The sequence below is a fragment of the Cibotium barometz genome, chromosome 25 (genome assembly GCF_041138505.1).
Source record: "Cibotium barometz isolate CiBa-2024 chromosome 25, ASM4113850v1, whole genome shotgun sequence".
Taxonomy (NCBI): domain Eukaryota; kingdom Viridiplantae; phylum Streptophyta; class Polypodiopsida; order Cyatheales; family Cibotiaceae; genus Cibotium; species Cibotium barometz.
Window position 1 is genome coordinate 6,864,686 of NC_141070.1, and position 23,160 is coordinate 6,887,845.

At 42.5% G+C, this 23,160-nt stretch overlaps 1 protein-coding gene across 3 annotated transcripts in view; it reads left to right on the forward strand.

Moving 5' to 3' along the window:
- The first annotated feature begins 22,512 nt into the window (after positions 1-22,512).
- The window catches only part of LOC147624198 (uncharacterized), a 30,481-nt gene continuing 29,833 nt past the window's right edge, over positions 22,513-23,160 (forward strand). For 2 of the 3 annotated variants that reach the window (XM_086819905.1, XM_086819906.1), the window contains exons 1-2: positions 22,513-22,793; positions 22,876-22,958. In XM_086819905.1, coding sequence (XP_086676031.1) covers positions 22,722-22,793; positions 22,876-22,958 — 155 coding nt within the window. In that variant the 5' untranslated portion in view covers positions 22,513-22,721. The remainder of the gene's footprint in view (positions 22,794-22,875; positions 22,959-23,160) is intronic. The other variant, XM_086819904.1, reaches the window with a different exon arrangement.

Consider the following 23,160-nt stretch of genomic DNA (forward strand, 5'->3'; position numbering starts at 1 on the left):
AGCATATCCTTTACCAAGATCCCCCCCCTCCAACAAAACCTCATCACAGCAAGACAAACTTCGCAGCACATCAAGCCTCGCCACTAATGATGCCTGCTAACCTAGCTAACATTGCTAACACTACTAATTGCCAGCAGGGACCACTTCAAATTGCTAACACTACTAATTGCCAGTAGGGACCACTTCAAACCTTTTCCACTTGACTCACCACCGTTACTATGAGGGTGCTACCACCCTGTGGATCCCCAAAAGATCCTACCTTTCCCTATCTTGGGGACACCAAAGGCTCTCACACATAGATACACTTCAAAAATCTCACCATCGACCTCTGCCACCACGGCAATTGCAAAGCCATAGAGTCAAGGAGAACATCCGGAGAAAGCTACCATCAAAGCAAAGGCATCGAGAAAGCCCACCTCATACTCATACCATAATTACTCAAAGGTGGCTACCTAAGGATCTCATGATGATAACCCAAAGGTTCTATGAAGGCAATAGGCAGGTATAGCTACCTAAGTTGCCAACATGTAGCATCCTCTCCCACAAGCCCACCGCACCACAACACTTCCATGGGGTGACCAAAGATGGGCACTGTTGTTACCATTAGTACTTTGCTGGCAACCTTTCCCAAATCCAATTTGACCCAATTTGTCACCATTGCCAATTGGGCAAGGAGTTGGTACAAAACCCAAAATGGGGTGCTGACCACATAGTCCAAGGGTACAAAACCTGTCAAACATGGTGCAAAAAAAAACTCTCTAAGGGTGAGTGAACGGTTGTTTACTCCCCCAAGCCACGACCATTCACTCAATCTACCCCCGACCATTCCATTTCCACTATCCATAGTCATTTGTATGCCAAGCCATGCCTATTCTATCAGTTCAACCATGCCCATCTAGTTGTTCCATTTTTCGTATCCACAGTCGTTTGTATGCCAAGCCATGCCTATTCTATCAGTTCAACCATGCCCATCTAGTTGTTCCATTTTTCGTATCCACGGCCATTCATCTCTGTCAAGCCACTGCCATTTTCTCGGTCTATCTGTGGTCGTTCCTCTGCAGAGCCATGGTTGTTCCTCTGCAAAACCATGCTCGTACCTCCCCTCCATTCACTCAATACCATTCCATTTCCACTATCCACAGTCATTTGTATGCCAAGCCATGCCTATTCTATTAGTTCAACCATGCCCGTCCAGTTGTTCCATTTTTCATATCCACGGCCATTCATCTCTGTCAAGCCACTGCCATTTTCTCAATCCATCTGTGGTCGTTCCTCTGCAAAGCCATGGTTGTTCCTCTACAAAGCCATGCTCGTACCTCCCCTCCATTCACTCAATCTACCCCCGACCATTCCATTTCCACTATCCACAGTCGTTTGTATGCCAAGCCATGCCTATTCTATCAGTTCAACCATGCCCGTCCAGTTGTTCTATTTTTCGTATCCACAGCCATTCATCTCTGTCAAGCCACTGCCATTTTCTCAGTCCCCATCTGTGGTCGTTCCTCTACAGAGCCATGGTTGTTCCTCTACAAAGCCATGCTCGTACCTCCCCTGAAAATCTATATAAGGGCCCACCAAACTTCATTTCTCCCATTTTTCTTCTCCCTAGCCAAACTCACCCTTAATTTTTCACGACCTCCTGCCCTCTTGCCACCCTACCCATCACATGGGGGATTCACTCACAATAAAGGGGGACATCACCTGCATGTATGAACCTCAAGAAAACCCCCTATATATGATGCTCATAAGATGATAACACCCCCCTATTTAAGCTTATAAGGATACATTTAAAAATGACTGTCACCCCCTTCCTTATATCTATGTTTTTTCTCTAGAGTTTACACATCCCCTCTCCTTAGATTAAAGTATGTTACTTTGAACCTTATTGAGCGAACATAAGTAGTTCATGCATGCTACCAAGAAATAGATGTTAAGTATTACTATATTGCTACCAAAACATTACAAGAAATTCGTACAAGTATGTTCATCAAAATTACTTATGACATATCCTTAATGTTGCTATACCCCTCCCCGTCCCCCCCCCTCTTGGCCCCCTCCCCCTAACTTAAATTTAAGATTTAGTATTCATATAAATACATGGCCTTACCCCTACCTTATAAGCTTATGCCTCATTTCAAAAAACCCCCCTCTTGTACACTCACATGATATCAAAAGTTTTCTAAGAGTGAAACCCCTAGGCCATTGCCGAGCACTTTGACTCCTCTCTCGAGGTTTTCACTCACACTCGCTAGAAGAAGAGATGACAGGTGGGCCATCGATTTGAGGAATATGGAAAGCACCCTGCCTAGCTTTCTCATCTAGGCGACGAGGCACTGATGAACCAGGCCTCGACAACCATGCTATTCACAGCCTCATGATGAAGAACACGCATAAAGTGGACCACAAGTTTCATCTAGGTGAGGCACTGATGAACCAGGTCTCGACAACCACGCTATTCACAACCTCATGAAGAACACGCATAAAGTGGACATAAAGTGGACCACAAGTTTCTCTACTACATTAAGCCCTACTACCATGCCATCGCACAATGGTCGCACACCTGGACTAAATCAGGCTTGACAGCTTACCCACCATGGAGCCCTGGGGACGTGACCTCCTCAACTATCTCTAGTTCATCGAAACTTATAATGCCAGCCAGGTTACCAGGCATGTGCTCGATTCTGAACACGGTCCCCTTATATTACACCTCAGTCTCAATTTGGTCAGGATGCGCTGTAGCTTGCCAGACTCGAGCAGCCATAACCTCGTCTCATGAGGCATATGCATGATACCTTCCAGGGCCCTACGATCAAGGATGGCTTGGAATGGCACAACATCACCTGCAAGACTTGATGATGCCCATTAGAGCCCTCTCATTTCTCCTCACCACATGTTGGGCGGACTGTGTCAACCGTTGTAACCTCTCCACCCTTGCAAGAGTCCATCAAGGTGTCCCATGAATTGGGCCAAATATTTGCACAAAGAGCACCATGTTGTATGTTCAAACCCACAAGGCAAGGTGGTAGCTTCCTCCCTACTCACCAAAGTCTTATACCATGCCGCAAGGTGGGAGGAGTTACCTCAGCCTATTCGTCTATAGGGAAGCACACATCATCAAACCATACTCCCCCCATGGCCTCCTTGTACTCTACACTAGGATTTACCATCAACTAGAGGTCATTGCTGCTACTGCCATACTCTGATTTGATGACTCCCATGTGGCTTTCCCCCTAGATTTCACTCACAAAGAGGCTTTACAAGACAAAGCCTTCTTCTTCTCCAAATGCCCTTCTGTAGCCCCTGTGGGAGATTATGCCGATGACAGTGAAGATGATGATGATGATGATGGCAATGATGCCCCCACATGCGGAGACCTCTCTGCCCCACAACCCTTGCCCCAACAACTTTCTCACGACCCTCACTCCCCCACCCACAAAGGTTACACCTCTCAACTGCCAGCAAACCCACCCCCTCGTGCCCATGAATATCCTCTTCCACTCCAAAAACCTCTCCAGCACTAGCTTCCCTCCTCCAATCTCTTCCCATGCCACCCTTCCTCTATTTCCCTCACCACATACCACTCCGCCTCATGTTCCCTCACCACCACCTTCACCAATGTCACCCTCGCCACCTTTCTCCCTCCATCTAGGATTGGGCCCGCCCCACTGTTCCCCCCAGGGACCACCCTTCTTCGTCGGTGCACCCACCTCCATTCCTTAATGCCTCGCACCACACCCTCTACATCAAAAACCCCTCCACACCAAGAACCCCCACCATTCAAACTACCTCCCCCTAGCCCCCTAAAAGAAGGTGAAATTCCTCCCCAGCCCCCACAGGAGAACGAGGATGAGGTGGATCATCCCCTTAATCCCCTCAAATGGCGCGACTCTCTAGATCGCCCATAATTTGAAGAGGACATCTCCATCCTGCTTGGCCACCAACTTCAACAAGCACCCTTCACAAAGATCATTGACTGCATGGGCATTTATCTCCTTCACCTCTACATCAATGCTAAGCACGATTCTTGGAAAAGATAGCACCCACACTAACAGCATGGCAACTACCTCTATAGCCCAACTCTGATGCTCACCCCATCACATTCAATCTCATGGACAAACGGCATGTTTAGCGGTGTCCCTTTCTCCTCAAAGCCTCACATCTAGGCCAAATATTGTAAATACCCATGCCACCTCCACATCAACCCAGCCAAGTGTGATTTTACAGGGAGCTTGGTGGAGGGAGCTTTTCTTGGCTGTCCTCTCTCTGCTTGAACAATCTCTCTCTAACTATTTCCACCACCATCATCCACCCACCACTGCCCAGCCCAGCCTAGTCCAGCCCACACCACCCTCTCTCTCCTTCTCCCACCCTCTTCCCTCCCCCTCTCTCTCTTCCCTCCCTTTCACTCTCCCTCTCTCACTCTCTCTATCCTTGTCTTGTCTCTCCTCTCTCCTCCCTATCTCACTCTCTCTATCCTTCTCTTTCCTCACTCTCTCTATCCTTCGCTCTCTTTGGTATCTCTCTGTAACCTCTCCCCTCCCTCTCTCTCCTTCAATTCCCTCTCCCTCCCTCCCTTTCACTCTCCCACCCTCCCTCTCTCTCCTCGCCACCCTCTCTCCTTCCCTTTCACTCTCCCACTCTCCCTCTCTCTCCTCTCCACTCTCCCTCTCTCTCCCTCCCTCTCCTCGCCACCCTCTCTCCTTCCCTTTTACTCTCCCACTCTCCCTCTCTCTCCACCCTCTTCCCTCTCTCTCTCTCTCTCTCTCTCTCTCTCTCTCTCTCCAAGTTCCACCATCGCCCAACCCACACTACCCTCTCTCTCCTTCTCCCACCCTCTTCCCTCCCCCTCTCTCTTCCCTCCCTTTCACTCTCCCACCCTCCCTCTCTCTCCTTCTCTCTCTCCCTCTCTCTCCTCTCCCTCCCTCCCTTTCACTCTCCCACCCTCCCCCTCTCTCCTCTCTCTCCCTCCCTTTCGCTCTCCCACCCTCCCTCCATCTATTGCAAATGTGCCTACAATCTTAAAAGCATGGCCCAATCCAAAACATGAGAGAACTATTTTCCAAGAGCAAGAAGGAGATGTATACTCGAGCTTGTAAAGCGAAGCAATCAACCATGGTATGAACTATACAATTAGATATTTCACTTTATTTTAAATATAATTTCTTATATCTTTTCGAATCGTAAATTCTATTGTGATGCCTAGAAGTCTACGTGACAAATCACATGTTCAAGGTAAGGGCAAAGGTCTTATGAAAGATGAAGGGGATGATAAAGATGAAGGGGATGATGATGAAGAGGATGATGATGATAATGATGAAGGGGCGAAAGATGAAGAGGATGATGATGATGTGAAGAGGATGAGGATGATAATGATGAAGAGGCAAAAGTGCCAAAAAGAATGCAACAAAGGGAAAGGGAAAATGAAAGTCACTATAGGAAGAGGACGACTCTGATTGACAAAAGTGATTCTAATCATAGCACTTGCAACATCGAGGCAACCCCAAAAGTTGAAGAAGTTGGTCATGCACCAACACAGGCAGGGCACTCTTTTACTTGTGGTTCATTAGTATTATTGTTACATTATTTGGTTACTAACATAGATTAAGTTATGGATTCAAATAAGCTTGGCAAGAGGTGAAGTGTCAAATGCACCATTGTGACCAATTAATCCACCTAGCCTGGGTAACCTGACTCCAATCCAAATAAATTTGCAAGGTATGATTTTACTCATTAATAATGATAATGTAAAGTATTTATGTGGTGCATGCACTTACAAAATGTACGCTTTGTAGGAGTGTCTTGTTGTACCACGACAGTAATCCTCAGCGCTCCCAACAAACATCAAAGTGCTAGTTCCTCTATCATTATAGAAGCCTTAGCGTTAACACGTGTAATAATTAATTGTGACCACATGTGAAAAGATTATAAAGGTGTGTTTTATATCCTGTAATAATAATTGATGTATAACTCTACTCAACATGGTGTGGCACGACATCATTCTGCAAAGATGATGGCATGTGTTGGGGATCCTTTGAAGATAGGCCGTGCACTTATGAACCAACAGTGTCCACCGGAGCTAGAACATGTCTTTGATATGTTACTAAAGGCCACATGGGAGACAAGACCTTTACTGTTAAAGGTGTCAATACAAGCACAGCGTGTGATTATATTATAGTGAGGTTGCCCACATGAGGTTTTGTTTATGGCTACCCCAATGACATTATCCCACCATAGAATCTCTGCACATGTGAGTGATGAGATGATTTTCCCTTCATTAAGACCTTATGTGTTGTGCATATGTTGTGTGTATGTCATGCTTACATTTTTTGTGTATATCATTTTGATGCCACATAGATGGAGAGGAGCATGTAGTGCTTCAGATTTGTGAGACCATCGTAGACGACAATGACTTTATTATTGTCATCAGTACTATGTATCAAAGTGGCAACCATTATAGCTCACGCTGAGCATTTTAGCTTCTCCTTAGACACCCTAGTGAATGTGCGATGTACAATGTAGATTGGAAGGGCCTTTGGACACAAGAGGTAAGCAACACTAACCATAGAGGTTGCCATTGAGCATCACTTTCTGCTACAAAAAAACATCTCATACTCTTGTGCAGATACATACCCTCATCACTGTTACCTTCATGAGCATAGTTGGAAAAAACCACACAACCTTTCTCACTTGATTATATCATTTATCCTTGCAATATGATGCACTGGGGCAGACACCTAGATGGGATAGCATGGCGAGGTATGGAGTTAACTTTTCATGTGCTCCAAAATAAGGGCCTTACATTTTTTGGTGGTATTAAGAGAGATGTTTTCTTTGCAGGTGGATCTCAGTGTGGATATAACTTTTGGGATAGCTTATTGAGGCGTCATGTGTAAAGCAAGGGCAAGTGCTACGAGAGCTTTATGCTGGATGTGGAGATTATGCTATGGTAGCACAAAAATTAGGCATGAACATTGTTAAACATATTGACCGAAGTGTGACCGAAGAGGATGTAGTGGAGGTGTCTTGATGAAGATTTCATTATAGTGCAGTAAACATATTTATTTGTGAATATTCAAGTGACTGGGTCATGATCTTATTTGTAGCAATTATTTATGATTGTGTCATGATCTTATTTTTCATATTAAAAAAGAGAGAAAGATGGTGAGAGCAACGCATGTTGGGGTTTTGTAATAAGACATCATTCCCCTCTCTGCAACAAACGATGTTTATATACAACATGTCGTATAAACCAATAAAGAATTAACATTTTCTATATTATGTGGATGAATAAGGTAGTGAAGCGTTTGTAGACTCGAGGATCTATACGCAAAAAATGAGTTAAGTAAGCTTTGTTGAGAAATGAGAAAGAAATATAGAGAGAGTGAGCAAAGAGAAGGACAGAAAGAGTGAGTGAGAGAGAGAGAGAGAGAGAGAGAGAGAGAGAGAGAGAGAGAGAGAGAGAGAGAGAGAGAGAGAGAGGAAACGAGAGCAAAGAGAAGGGAAGAGAGAGAGGGAGGATAAAGAGAGTGAGCAAAGAAGAGATTGAAAGAGTGAGAGAGAATGGTAGAGAGGGAGAGAAGTAAAGAGAGAGAGAGAAGGAGAGCCAAAAGAAGGATAGAGCGAGAGTTAGCACAAAGAGAAGGATAGAGAGAGAGAGAGAGAGAGAGAGAGAGAGAGAGAGAGAGAGAGAGAGAGAGGCCAAAATAAGGATAGAGAGAGGGGGGAGGATAGAGAGAGAGAGAGAGAGAGAGAGAGAGAGAGAGAGTAAAGATAAGGGTAGAGAGAGTGGGCAACGACATGGATAGAGAGAGAGATGAGGATATAAAAAGCGAGAGAGGGAAGGAGTATAGGAGGTAAGAGAAGGAGAGAGAGGGAGAGAGCTACAAAAGAGAGAAGGAGAGAGAGAGAGAGAGAGAGAGAGAGAGAGAGAGAGAGCCAAGAGAAGGATAGAGAGAGAGGGAAGAGGATAGCGAGAGAGAAAGGAGAAGGATAGAAAGAGTAAGCAAAGAGATGGATAGAGAGAGAGAGAGAGAGAGGAGGATATAGAGAGCGAGAGAGGGAAGGGGCATAGAAGGTAAGAGAAGGATAGAGAGGGAGAAGAGGACATAGAGAGCGAGAGAGGGAAGGAGGATAGGAGGATAGAGTGGGAGGGTGGGAGAGTGAAAGGGAGGGAGAGAAATGGATGGTGGTAATAGAAGAGAGAGAGTGTTAGCAAAGAGAGACAAGAATAGAGAGAGTGAGAGAGGGAGGGTGGGAGAGGGAAAGGGAGGGAAGAGAGAGAGGGGGAGGTAGGAGGGTGGGAGAAGGAGAAAGAGGGTGGTGTGGGTTGGGCCGTGGTGGGACAAGAAGAGAGAGAGAGAGAGAGAGAAGAGAGAAGAGCGTGGAGAGGAGAGAGAGAGAGAGAGAGAGGGTGGGAGAGTGAAAGGGAGGGAGAGTGAGGAGAGAGAGGGAGGGTGGGAGAAGGAGAGAGGAGGATATGGAGATGGATATGGATATAGCCCACACCACACTCTCTCTCCTAGAGAGTGTGAGAGATATGGAGATGGATATGGATATAGCCCACACCACACTCTCTCCTAGAGAGCGTGAGAGAGGGAGGGTGGGAGAGGGAAAGGGAAAGGTAGGGAAGAGAGAGAGGGGAAGGAAAGAGGGTGGGAGAAGGAGAGAGAGGGTGATGTGAGGCTAGGTTGGGCGGAGAGGCTGGGCTAGGTGGTGGTGGAGAGATTATTCAAGTAGAGAGAGAGTGTAGCAAGGAAAAGCTCCCTCCACCAAGCTCCCTCGGTGACCATCCCCAACTCATCCTATCTCCCCATCCATTGTCCAATGGGCATGAGACCTCTTCCGCATTGAACCATAGTGGAACCCAAGACTCCTACTTAACTTTCCTTGGTTCAACCCCCCAACGTCTGGTAGTCCATGCAATAAAGAAAACATGCTTGTCCAAATGCACGCATTTAGTACCAAGTATGATCAGGTACTCGACCCCACCATCATCTACTTCTTCAACCTCTCATCACCCTCTTGGCAGAATTCTCCACTTGGCACCACTATGATGAAGGAGCCCACGCCTTCGACATCAACAATGGCTCGACACTCAAGCAACTCTTTGGCTACTACGAGCACATATAGTGGGGCCTCCAGACCTTTGAAGATATGCTAGAGACCACCTTCTAGGCAAGCTATAAAGCTTTCCATTGCTTACCACAAATCGCGGTATGATTTTATCCACACCTACTCCCTATCACCAATGAACTTTCTTGCCAATTCTAAGGATATGTTGACCACAATGGTTAATATTGCTCAAAGCATGGTTACACTTCATGTAATTCATTTTTATGCAAAACCGCACTAAGTGCTTCATATAAAAAGATATGGGATGACCAAGCTTACGACATGTGTAATGCTAGCCATTGAGGAACAAACCCTAGGTGTACATAGAGCTAGAGAACCAATTTTGGGCCCCCAATTGTTAATGGGAGGTAGCCGGCCATTGTAAAAAGAGAGCTCATGTATATAAGTGACTTATGAAATATGAAAAGGATACAATCCCATTATCAAAATTGAGCCTTCTTCTTCTTCCCTCTTTCTCTTTTATAGCTATAGTGGTAATCTTGTGTGTTAATGGGAGGTAGCCGGCCATTGTAAAAAGAGAGCTCATGTATATAAGTGACTTATGAAATATGAAAAGGATACAATCCCATTATCAAAATTGAGCCTTCTTCTTCTTCCCTCTTTCTCTTTTATAGCTATAGTGGTAATCTTGTGTGTTGATACATGCTTGCTTTTCTTGTGAGTGTGCGCTTGTAGAGGTGATGTTTCCTTCCTTCCCTCTTCTTCTTCTTCTTCTTCTTCTTCTCTCTCTCTCTCTCTCTCTCTCTCTCTCTCTCTCTCTCTCTCTCTCTTGCACACATGAAGGCATTGAGATAGGTGTAGAGCTCTCTATAACTCCTTTCATTCTGCCCTACCTAGCTCAAGGAAATATCCACTTAAGTGACACAAGTGGTAGTGGAGTGAGCCCCTAGCAGCTTCACATTCAGGAGTTAACCCACTGAGGGTTGTCTAAGTGCATGTTCCCGAACCGACCCTTGCATCTTCTTTCTTCTATTCTCTTATTCCTCTCTCATGCAAGGAGAATGCTCATTTAGGTGAACATCTTTCAAAAGAAAAGTTAGATGAGTCAAATTACTCCCTCTAAAGTTTCATGGTTAGAAATGTCCTTACTGCCAAGGGTTATGGGGTCTTGTCTCAATGATGAGCCTCACCCTAACATAATTGCTCTTAGCACTCCTCAACACGGTCACGGTCACGGCCAATAGGCCCAAACACATACCCCTTAAATTACTATTGATTAGAGAAGATGGATTCTAATGATGCACAAGCTTTGGCATTAATTACTTTATCTGTTAAAAGATTATTTTTTCTACATATCTATTCTTGCAAAACATTTAAACTTGGGACACTTTATAGAGACTATGTATCAGTAGGCTAAAAATGATACACGAGTTGTTGTTCTCAAAAGGCAGCCTGATAATGAGAAAATGTAGCAAAGAGGATCCATGAATGAACAAGGTACCCAAAAGTAAATTTCCTCCTCTCCTTACTCTCTCTCTCTCTAGATTTTATACCAGTTTTCTTTCCAAATATCTCATTTTTCTCTTCTCTATGCTTAGCATTATCTTAAATTATCCTTAATCCTTCTCGTAATCCATCCTTATGTGTCAATATTGATGCATAACTCTACACATAGGTCATTCTCTCACTAGATTTATACTTTCTCTCGCTAGAAATTAGGTCTCAATTTGATTCCTTCTACTTGGAAAAAATTTCTTACCTTAAATATAGTATTAACTTACCTTATGTGCATCTAAGTCATTTGATGGCACTTTCTCTCTCTAATTTGGCATAATGTACTTACTGACCTCATCTACTATAAAAAATTCAATAGATTTGGACTCTCAATATCTAGGCTTATTAAAAACTTACTTTAAGTCTTTATTTGCTATTTATACCCTTAACCTAGATAATTTTTTGTTATCTGTCTCTAGGATCTAGGTCAAATATTTGATTCTGTCTCTAAAAACTTACCCAAACTTATTCAAAATTTAGACATAACCATGGTAATCATAAATCTAGAATTTCTAGACTCCTCTAAGTTCATCTAGACTCATGTTTCATGCATAATCTTATTTTCTGTCTCTAGAAACTAATAAATTAATATTCTTTTTTTATTCTTTAAAAATTACATTATTTCTCCATCATCATCATAAATGAATCTTACATTTATACATCATAATTTGGGTACTAAAATCAATTTAAAGGGTCATACTAAGGTTAAGGCATGAATAAATCAACTAAGGGTCAAAAGTCACTCTCTGTTACTAAGGGTCAAAAGTCACTCTCTGTTCTTGATAACTGTGTAGAGAATATAAATTCAAATATAAATTTCCTATGATTTGAATAAATTCAACTAAATTCAAATTCAAAACAAGAAAATAATAATATTTTAATATAAATTTTTAAAAATGCCTTAGATAATTTGGCTTCGGGGGGATATGCAAGTACTTGATGTAGACTATTGCAGGCCTCCTTTGTAAAGAAATGGCACAGCGGTATGCAGTAGCTATTGCAAAGCATCACACAGTGGAATCCATGGTGAGTGAGAGATTGAGAGAAAGAGGCATTTTAAGACACAAGACATGAGAACCAACTTGAGCATTAATCCTTTCAGCTCTCATAGATAGAGCTACCTCACAAGCTATGGTGCTTGAGAGGTTACATGTGAAGAGTGTTGCTTGTGTGTTACATGATAGAGATAGAACTCACTCTTACACATTGAAAAAGAGAGACTTACTCTCACTTTTAGAGAGGATAAGGCTCTAAGAGCATGTTCACACACACACAAGCATGAGATGCTAAAACTCACTTGAGATTCGAGGTCCACCCCTTCACTTCACATCTCCTATTCATTCCAAAGTAGTGGCCGGTACCATATCCACTTGAGCCTCCTCTTCCATAGACTATTCGAGGGATTAAAGGACAAGAAGAAGAACTCAATCTTTTGGGGGTTAGTGAAGGCTTGGGGGATGTCATTGATGGTGGTTTAGGAACATAATTTGTTTGGTCCGAAGTGTTGGAGAAAGGATAGATTTGGGGATCGGATGGTTTTGTATAGGGGAGTGAATTCAGGCTTTAGTGGTGTTTTGACTATTGTTAAGAAGGACCTAAAACCTATTATTGTAGCTAATCATCCCAATGGTAGAATCTTAGTTGGAAATTCAAGTAGATGAGGAGAAGGTGTGGATAGTTAATGTCTAAGGAGCTCATAATCATAAGATTAGAGGGGAGATGTGGGAATGGATTGCTAAGCTAGATATTCACTACCCATGCATTATTATGGGGGATTTTAACATGGTAGAGAAGCATGTTAATAAGTGTGGGGGGAGCACGGTGTTGATGGTCCAAGAGAGAAAGAAGTGGGAAAATCTTAGAGGCAAGGTTGGGCTTGTTTTGATGGTTGGGAATTGGGTGCTTGGGGATCCCAACCTGGACATACTTACTTTAGTCTTCAATATTTTGGGTCATCTTCAAGAATAAATAGGGTTTTCTTTAGTAATTAGGCCTCATGGGTTCCCCATACCTTTTTTGCCAAAGTGGAGTCTTGCTTTGCCTTATCAAATCATATGGGGTGGCATGTGGCTAAACGGGGGGGAAGATAAGCTCAAAGAATTTCCCGCAAGGAAGTTAAGAGTGAATAACCTATTAATTAAGGATGAGTTGTTTACTTCCCTTACTGAAGACGCTATTAGTAGATTGAGAGATAAGGGTGATAGGGAGGGATCCTTAAGAAAATTTTCTATTGAGATGTAAGGCATTATCAAGAGAGTTGGTAAACTAAGGGCTAAAATTATAGCTTATACATAGTGATGTATGTAGTCCCATGAGAACACCATCAATTAGGGAATAGAGCTCTCTCACAAGATAATGATGTGGTGGAGTATAAGCATCGGTCCCACCACCAATACTACCATTACCACCACCACCACCACTGCCACTCGTACTTTCGAACTTTGCTGAGATCTATGGTGCAAACTCCCTCTATCGTCGTTGGTGTGACTATTTATAGTACAAGACAATCAGCTAGGTGTGGCTACCTTCCACTGCTACTTAAGGGATTGGAAGAAGAGTGTTGAATATGTATTGTGAACATACATTTTGCTATTTTTTACATGAAAGCAAGGGCTCAATTGTATCTTCCACAAATACATCTCTACTCACAAGAATGGGAGTAGGATGATAGAGATAGTAACCTTTACTTTCCAACCTGTACCCCACAAAAATACATTTAACAGCCTTATCGTCAAACTTTCCACAAATTTGCTCAGGCACAAGTACATAAGTACATAAGTACATAAGATTTCCACAAATTTGCTCAGGCACAAGTACATAAGCCAAGCAACCAAAAAAGCGTAAGTGAGCCATAGAGGGCTTTTTGCCATTCCAAGCTTTAAAAGATATACTTGTATGCAAAGCCTTTATAGGACACATGTTCAAAACATATGTTGTACACACGACTACTTCTAGCCAGAAACCGTGATGTAACTCCTGACTTTTTATCATATGACGTGCCATCTCCATGAGAGACCTATTTTTGCATTTAGCTACACTATTTTGTTGAGGTGTATAGAGCACAGTACATTGGTGTTGTATCCCATGATCATCCATGTATGCATGAAACTCCTTAGACATATACTCCTCCCCTCGATCAGTACATAGGGTACCAACCATACATGTAGAAATATTTTCAACCATAGCAACAAAGTGCTTAAAGCACATAAAAACCTCTGATTTCTATTTCAATGGATATACCCAGGTATGTTTGGAATAATCATCAATGAATGTGACAAAATAAAGGTAGCCCCCCCAATAGATGGTGTCCTTATAAGACCACACATATCACTATGTGTATAAGCTGCAATTTCTAGATAGATCTAGTTGAACCATCTTTGGGAAATGATGCTCGCTACATTAACACTGTCTAACCATGGAGTGACCCAAGCTCGATGTTAGGGAGGGTGTTGGAATGTCGGCTCATGGGAACTATCCCACATACAAGCTACCTTGACCTCACTATAAAGATTGCTTCATCCTAAAGGCCTCCTCTATCCCTCCACTCACCCTTTATGGGTGAGTGGATACAAGGATGGAGGTGTGAGGGGGCCTTTCGCCTTGTTGTTTGGCAGGTCCGTGTCTACTTGAGCTTTCGCTTCCATCATGTACAAGTAGGACAAGCTTGTTGTCATGCCAAGTGTAATCATTGAGCCAAAAAAAGGATGTGTGTGTAAATCCTAAGGGTACCAACTATGCTATCTTTGATTTTGCAAGAAGCCTCTAAGCCCAATCTCATCAGTGCCTCTGGGTATTCACATCCTAACCATCAGGGGGCGTGCCGCATGGATTAGCATAGTCCCATATGTATTGTGTGCGTAAATCCTAAGGGCACCAACTATGAAATCATTTATTGTGTGAGAAGCCTCTAGGCCCGATCTCATGAGTGCCTCTGGGTATTCACATTCTAACTATCAGGGGGGTGTGCCACATGGATTAGCATAGTCCCGTATGTAATGTGTGTGTGTCTAGGCATTGTGGGGCCTGGCCGCCGACAATGGCCTCTACGCACATGCACCCAATATAAATGACAGTTTTGACATATTCAAGATATTTAACAACTCCTCAAATGTGAAGTTTTTTCCATGTTTTATTTTTGTTTTCTTTTATTGAAATTATTTGTATGTTCTTTCAAATTAATAATTAATAATGTTTCAAATGGTTATAGTAGCATTGTGGCATTTAACGACAATCCTAGAGTATATTTCCTTGTAACAGGTATGGTATGTTTATGGGTTTGTATTTCTTAAATATTTGGGGGCAATAAAGACCTACCATAAGATATGTATGTGCCTATAAATTTCTCTCTGTTATTGTGGCTATTGTCTATATTATATAAAGGACTCTTTTCTAACCCAATGTAAGCCATGATCATGGTGGCTCCCATGTCCTTGAAATTCACTTTTTAAAAAATATCCTTGACTTTGTCAAGTATTATTATATCTTTTTTAATAAGATTTAGCAAATACTGTAAATTGTGGTTATAGTGCGTATCAAATATTTATAGCACTCAATTTCATTACCAAAAGTTGTTGCTTGCAGCATTTGTAACTTCTTGAAACAATCTACAAAAAATGCCCAAAGTTTTCCCAAAGCCTATGTTGTATTTGAAAAAATCCTATCCTTGGGGCTATCATACACTTTTTAACATCGTTTAACTTTTTTTCACCTCTTTTATTGTGCTATTTAATTTGAAATGCAATGGGCATATTATTGTTTTTAATAAGGATTTGCGTAAAATTGTAACGTTTTTGGGTTTTAGGACTTACTCTTATTAAAATAGGTTGGGATAGCTTTTCCATTTGTTTTTTTAAATCACACATCACAAGATGCACATGCATTAGTTGGTGTATCATTAAGAGAGCAATTTTTAAGAAAAATGCTTATGATGGTTCATTGTAATATTCCCTATATAAGTTTAGGTTTTTATTGTTTAATTTTATTTTATTTATTACATGCTTTTTCTTAAAGTAATAGCTTCATTTCAGTTGTGATATTTTTTATTTCACTAAAAGTGTACTTTGTATTACTATACTAATTGAGTTTTAATCTTTCTTGAATTTCTTTTCAAGTAATAACTTCTTTAATCATGTTTAAAATGTATATATTTAGATCAAAAATTTCTTGTGTGAATAAGAGATTTTAATTTTTAGATTTAAATATATTCCACATGTGTTCTTTCCAATATTCGAAGAAATAATAGATGAAGTTTTGTCTTTCAATATTTGAATGGAGTTTTGTCACCATGTTTCTAGATTGTTTTCAAAAATGTATTGTGCATCTATTACTCTTTCCAATATTGGATTGTATGTTAACAAAATTTGAGCTTACAATATGGTAGTGCCTTATAATATTCAAGTGTGTGGTTACTATCACATATTGTTTATAGTTACTTTTATATTATAACTAGCACTAAAATAAGATATATAAAATTAGAAACTAAATTATATTATTTTTTACATTATTTTAATCCATTATGACTTTCCTAAAAGATTATACCAATATATATTTGAAATATCTTGACCGTTATTTATATCTTGTGCAAATTTATATGTTGGAAAAGTATTTGCTTAATGCTCCACCCTTGTGTTGTTTCTGTGGATGACGGATGTGCTCTATTTTGTAAGGCTCCCTTTATGAGGGGAGTACCCGTTGAAGGGTGGAGTATTTACTTAATGATCCACCCTCGTGTTGTTTCTGTGGATGACGGATGTGCTCTATTTTGTAATGCCCCCTTTATGAGGGGAGTCATTGTTGTGGTGAGCACCCGAGAACCCAACAATTCCCAGTTTAGACATTGGATGGTGGCTAAGTATGGCCATATGATTATTATGTAGACTTGGAACTCTACCAAAGTAGGATGCATGCTTATGCGGGCTTATTTGTAAGGCCCCCTTTATGAGGGGAGCAACCATTGTGGTGAACACTTGGGCACTTAGCAATTCCTGGTTTAGACATTGGATGGTGGCCAAGTGTGCCAGATGGTTATTATGTAGACTTGGAACTCTACCAAGTCGGATGCATGCTTATGTGAAAGATGTGCTCTATTTTTTAAGGCCCCCTTTATAAGGGGAGTAGCCGTTGTGGTGAGCATGCGACACTTGATAGTTCCCAGTTTAGATGTTGGATGGTGGCCAAGTGTGGCCATATGGTTATTATGTAGAATGGAACTCTACCAAGTAGGATGCATGCTTACGCGAGCTATGTGACTGCATTAGTGAGTGCTAGACAACACAACAAACCGAGGACACACTTTCTCAGATTATGGGCCCCATATAAGTGTTTTGACGGTCTCAAATTTTCATAGGAGCTATGCACAGTTCCTATGGGACTGTATTGTAGAGTAATATGGTCTCAGTCGAATGATATGGTCAATTGGTCATTTTGGACTAGTTGGCCGACGTGGCCAGACCTACATCCATGCCAACCCTGGGTACTATATATAGATGAGTTTGGCAACCTTAGTTCATCATCGAGCTCATTATGTTTAAGTAATATGGTCCCAGTCGAATGATATGATCAATTGGTCATTTTGGACTAGTTGGCCGACGTGGCCGGGCCAACCCTGGGTACTATATATAGATGAGTTTGGCAACCTTAGTTCATCATCGAGCTCATTATGTTTAAGCACTCTTGTAATAAGCAAGACATTCTTTATCGAGAGTCTGTCTAGATTACCATCAAAGCTCCTTACCTGCTAGAGCACATGGGTGGGTGCGTGGGTGGGTGGGTGCCATTAGTTTTATATTCAAGTTTTTGCAGGCAATAATATTATTTACTATTCACTTCTTTTTGCAATTTAGTGCTTTGTATTACGTTGATCTAGCTTTTTTGCTATTGTGTATTCTTACATTACATACTATCTTTTAATTAAAATATTTGTTATTTGTTTACAGATGGTTTTATATGAAAATTTAAAGCCTTAGACAAAATGTTACATTCCCGTAACGCCGCTACGGGCATTACCACAAGAGGGGACGGCCTCTGGCTCACCACCCAGCCATAGAGGAAGAATGAGGATTGCCCCTCATCCCCCAAGCTATATAGTGTGTGGCCTGCCGTCCACACTAGCCTGGCCGCCCATGACTCCGCATGGGCATCCTCTCCCACTGAACCCCGGACATAGCCATCCGGTCTGCCGTCGGTCACCACAGGCGTTACAGCCTACGTGACATTACCCCCCCCTTAAGAAGAGTTTTCGTCCTCGAAAACAAACTGGGGAAACCTTTTGGAAATTGCACTACGGCATTCCCAGGTAGCTACCTCCTCATCCCTATCTATCCATTTAACAAGTACCTCTTGGTACACGTTATGGCGGGTTTGTGTGTCTCGATACCTATAGAATCTTTTCAGATTCATGTGGTATCTTTGGTGGCACTATCAAGTCCACCAAAATCTCTAGAGAAACTGCGTTCTCTAACCCGTGAACTGATTTCTTCAGTTTACTAACATGGAAGACAAGATGAACTTGAGAACTCTCCGGTAACTCAAGTTTGTGACATATAAAAATGCTCTTTCCCGTCTCGAAAGATCACCACAAACTCTCAAGCAGTGGGATGTCGACGCATGGCAATAAAAAGAAGAGAAAACCATGCTAGTAAGTTTAAGAACAGTTCTCTTCGATCAAATTGTATAAGGGCATTGAGCATTACATCTCAAGACTATACCCCTTCAGATTTGTTTGTCTAGCAAAACTTTAACTCTAGCAAGACGACGCTCGCAAAAGTGGTAATTGAAATCTGGCGAGGCTACGCTCCCAGAGTCTAACACTAGTTATGTCTAGAGAGTACGTTGCTAATGGGGTCATGTGATCAAGGCTATTAGCAAGTAATCGACAAACGCGACCTCAATCCCAGCTATCTTAAATGCCATTGACCAATTTTAGAAGTCATGACCATGGCAAGACTGCGCTTGCAAAAGTGTCTCTACGGACTACACTTGTTCGTCACAATGGACCACATCCAAGTAAACATTTTTCATTGGGTCTAAGCACATTGGAGTCACGAACTTCTTCTTGTGGACTTTCAACAAGAACAATGTGTCTGATCTTCTCTCATATTACTTTGTGGTAAACCACATGGTTAAACCACTAACAGAGAGAATTTAATCATGTATTTATGTATTGTCAACGAATACTTCTCGAACTACGCGAGAACATTACCATCGATTTCCTTCTTGCCACCTTAAAAAAAAATTCTAGTGCACTACGGCACAATGTGGGTATGAGTGCACTTTCAACGTGACACTAGCATGTGCACGCCATGACATGACTTGTGTGTGCAAGACTATCAATGGTTCAGCAGACATGGGCACGCTACGGCACCCTTAGACGTACGTTACCGCACGAGCAAGTGCGTTATGCCACAAATGGCCAGGTGCACTACGGCACGATTGGGTTGGACTCTACCAATGCGTCCACAACATTGGAGGATGCAGGCATTGCGCATATTCTTGCGGGCTACGGTCATAGACGTGTTCACTAGGCACAACGTCCATAGAACGGCTTTGTCTCGAAGGACTCGGCACTACGGCCGTGGGATTTGTCTCTCTCTTAGCACGCGGCGCTACGGCCGTGTGCGGTGGGTCTCTCTCGTGGAAAACAGGCACTACGGCCACACGGCACGACGACCGTGTTGGGTTTGTTTGCGTGGGGTGTACCATTGTTTTGTGTTTTTTTTTTGTTTAAAAAAAATAAATAAATAAAATAAAATAAAGTACGAGCCGGGCCGGCCCTCGCCGCTTCGGGCGTGGCCGCCCGTCCGTGGGGAGTATCCAGGCTGGCCGCCCGTTGCCAGGTGTGCGCTAGGCATGCCTATATGCGGTATCAAGGGCTGGCCGCCTATATTTTTATTATTCATAAAAATGAATAATTAAAAATATATTAAAAAAACAAATGGTTTTTTTTTAACCCCTTTTTTTTTTTTCTGGCTGCCGCTGGTGCCTGCAGCGCTTGGTTGGACTGGCGTTTTGCTGGCCGCCGGTCTTGGTGGTCGTTGCCGCCATTTGGCTGGCTGGCCTGGCTAGCCTGGCTGTGGCCCTGGCTGTGGCCGCCTAAGGCTGGCTGGCCTGGCCGTTTGGCTAGCCGCCTAGCTGGCCGCCTATGCTGGCTGGCCTGGCCGCCTAAGGCTGGCTGGCCTGGCCGCCCTTCAGACTCCGGCAGGGCCACAGTCCATAGTGGTGCGGTGGGCGCCCGAGAAACACCGTCCATCGACTTGAACCAGCTCGTGAGCAACAACAATGGCGTATGCAGTGCCCAGGCGTCGACTTCGCTGGCTCAACGCATTTCTTCGCTCATGCAAGTCGGCACAGAACCTTGTGCTGGTTTTTGCCCTGGGCTTGCTTCGCCCCCCACCCCCACACACGGGTCAACGCCGCCTGGTCATCAATCGTGGGCTGGTGGCCATTCACAGCAGCTTCAAGTCGTGAGGGGGCTGGTGTTTGCCGTGGGGCTGCTCTTCGCCCCCCCCACCTCCCCCACACACAGTATAAAGGCGACCTTATCCTCAAAGCAGCCATACACAGCAAGTCACAGACAGTGGGGCTGTGCCGCCCTTTCCACACAGAAAACGAATTTTTCTTTTTCTTTTGCACACAAGCTTCAACGCAGCAAAAAACGAAAATAGCTTACCTCACAATTTGCTTGCTGTGTGTGACGGGGAGAGAGAGAGTCGGAGAGAGTTCTTCCCCTCCATTCTTCCATGGCTGCCTCCCTCCACACCTTCCATTCGAGATAAGGATAAGGAGATTGTGGATGAAAACCGTCGAGTGTGGGCTCCGGTCCCCCGTTCACGCGCAGGCTCTGACAATCCCATCGAACCACGCTCTGATACCAGTGTTACATTCCCGTAACGCCGCTACGGGCATTACCACAAGAGGGGACGGCCTCTGGCTCACCACCCAGCCATAGAGGAAGAATGAGGATTGCCCCTCATCCCCCAAGCTATATAGTGTGTGGCCTGCCGTCCACACTAGCCTGGCCGCCCATGACTCCGCATGGGCATCCTCTCCCACTGAACCCCGGACATAGCCATCCGGTCTGCCGTCGGTCACCACAGGCGTTACAGCCTACGTGACACAAAATGTTGAATATACATATGGTTTTATATGAAAATTTAAAGCCTTAGACAAAATGTTGAATATACAATCATCTCTTAAATTATAAACTTTAAAATATCCATGAGATAAAAGAATTGATTTAAACAAAAAGATCTTATTATACTTATGATGCTATTTATATATTTAGTTTTTATTAATCTAACTTGGATTCTTATTAATTTAATTTAAAGTATCAATAGACAAGTTAATTAATTTTATAAGTACTTATTACTTAATATTATGTAATCTATATTTAAATAATTTATTTAAGAGTTTAAATAGATAAAATTAATCATTACTTAAAGATATTCATTTAATTAAATTGTATCCGTACTCCTTTGTCTCTCTATTTCATGTTGCAAGCAACGAGACCTAAAGTCTACACGGTGGTTAGATCATGCATGCATAGAGAGCTCTATCCATAAGGTAGAGCCCTCTATGCATTCATAGGGTGGTTGGTGGCCCAATATATTTTATGCACAGAAATTTGATCAAATAAGTGGTTAACATGAATATATGCATGAGATATGATGGAAAAGGTGTGGGGTGTCAATGAGGTAGTTATTCATTGAAAATGACCTTGAGAAACTACTTTTGGGGGTTACATATGATTTGGGAATGAGCCAATAGTAGAAAGAGCACGTCCTATAATTGAGAATCCCCTTCAAAGAATAGCTGAGTTGAACGAGCAAGGCTCTGATTGTCATTTTATTGGGAAAGTGTTATCCAAGTATAGGTCCTTCAATTATAACTAGACTAAAACACTTAAGTTGGATTTATCCGATCAAGTTGGGGATGGGTAGATGATTGCATAGAAGTGGTTACCTTTGTAGTTTATTTTAAGAAATCTGCATCAAATGAGGGACTTGGGAAATTAAATGGACTTGGGAGGTTAATTCACCTTTTGATGCCTCCACAGTCATAAAGAAAGTAGAGTATTTTGATACCATCCCCTTGTTGTACCTATGGTCCCACGATTCTCTCCCCCAAATTTGAAAAACATGGGTGTAAAGGATCCTTAAATTATGGTTTTTTTTAAATTTAGCATTTTACATATAAAAAAGGTCAAACTCAACATATGGCTCTATGTTTCTAACCACTCTCTTGGAAGACCCCCCCCAAATAGCCATATGTTGAGTTTAATGAGCCAAGAGTAGAGAGAGCATGTCCATCATTGAACCTATCATTGTTGGCGAAGCCGCTTTGTAAAATAGTCGAGTTGAACAAGCAAAGCTCTAATTGTCATTTTATTGGAAAAGTGTTTGGAAAATCTCTCTAATCAAATGACATTAAAAAAACTTCTATTTCATACCCAAGGTTCCACAAAGAAAAAAAAGGTCTGGCTAAAGCAAAAATCACCATGATCGTCAGATCACAAGATTCTTGAACCAAATAGAGGAGACTCCCAAAAAACCACTCACTCTCCACAATGTCCTTATTAGTAGGAGCAAAAAGTATCCATCATGGTTTTTAATGATGCGTTAGATGTGCTAAATCTAGATGTGCATGTATTCTTGCTCTCCTTGCTTATGGGCCAACCTTAGTGCAAAATACCAGTCAAGCCTTCGACAAACTAGTTTTTCTTCAACTCTTTCAATTTTCAATCAGATATTTGTCATGATGTTTTCTTTGAAATTTTCAAGCATTTTGGCTGACTCTAAGAAAGCTTCCTTGCCTACTATCACAATAAGACACGTCAGCTTTTTGCTTTTCAAAATATCCCTCCCAAGACCCTAAGAGGCTGTTCCCACGCATTGGGTGGTGGGCAACCAAAGAGATGAAAACGTGTTACCCCTCCAAATCCTCCAGCGGCTGTGAAAAGTGAGATGCCATGTGAACTCAAGCACAAGTAGCTGATGTAGCGGGAGGGACGATGGAGTGATCGAAGAGTGTTCTTATATGGCCCTACCATACGGAAGTTCCAGCATCACGCGAGCGTGTGAAACAGGTCTATCTGCTCCATGGATATCGAAGCCTCCATGGATTTCGATTTCGATGGCGAGCCCTTGGCAGATCAAAGGCCTCTCTTCCTTGTAAGTCAAATTCTTCTGTGCTTGATTTTGCGTTTTTTAAATGTCAAGTCCTGTCCTGTTGCTGAGGTGGAAGGGTCCACAGGCTAACGTGTACATCATCCACACAGTCCAATTTCTCAATAAGTTCTCGTCAATTTGCGAGCAAAAGCTTGCAGAGGTTCACCGGTATGCAATCAACTCTGTTTAATCCCTTTATCAAAGTTAAGCGATCATAGAATTAGATTTGATGAAGCGCATGTATGTGTGTAGGTATGCATGTGAATGTTTATTTTTGTATGTATGTCTATACCCATTTAAATTAGCTTTGACAAAATGTGTGTGTGTGTGAGAGAGAGAGAGAGAGAGAGAGAGAGAGGGGCCAAAATGG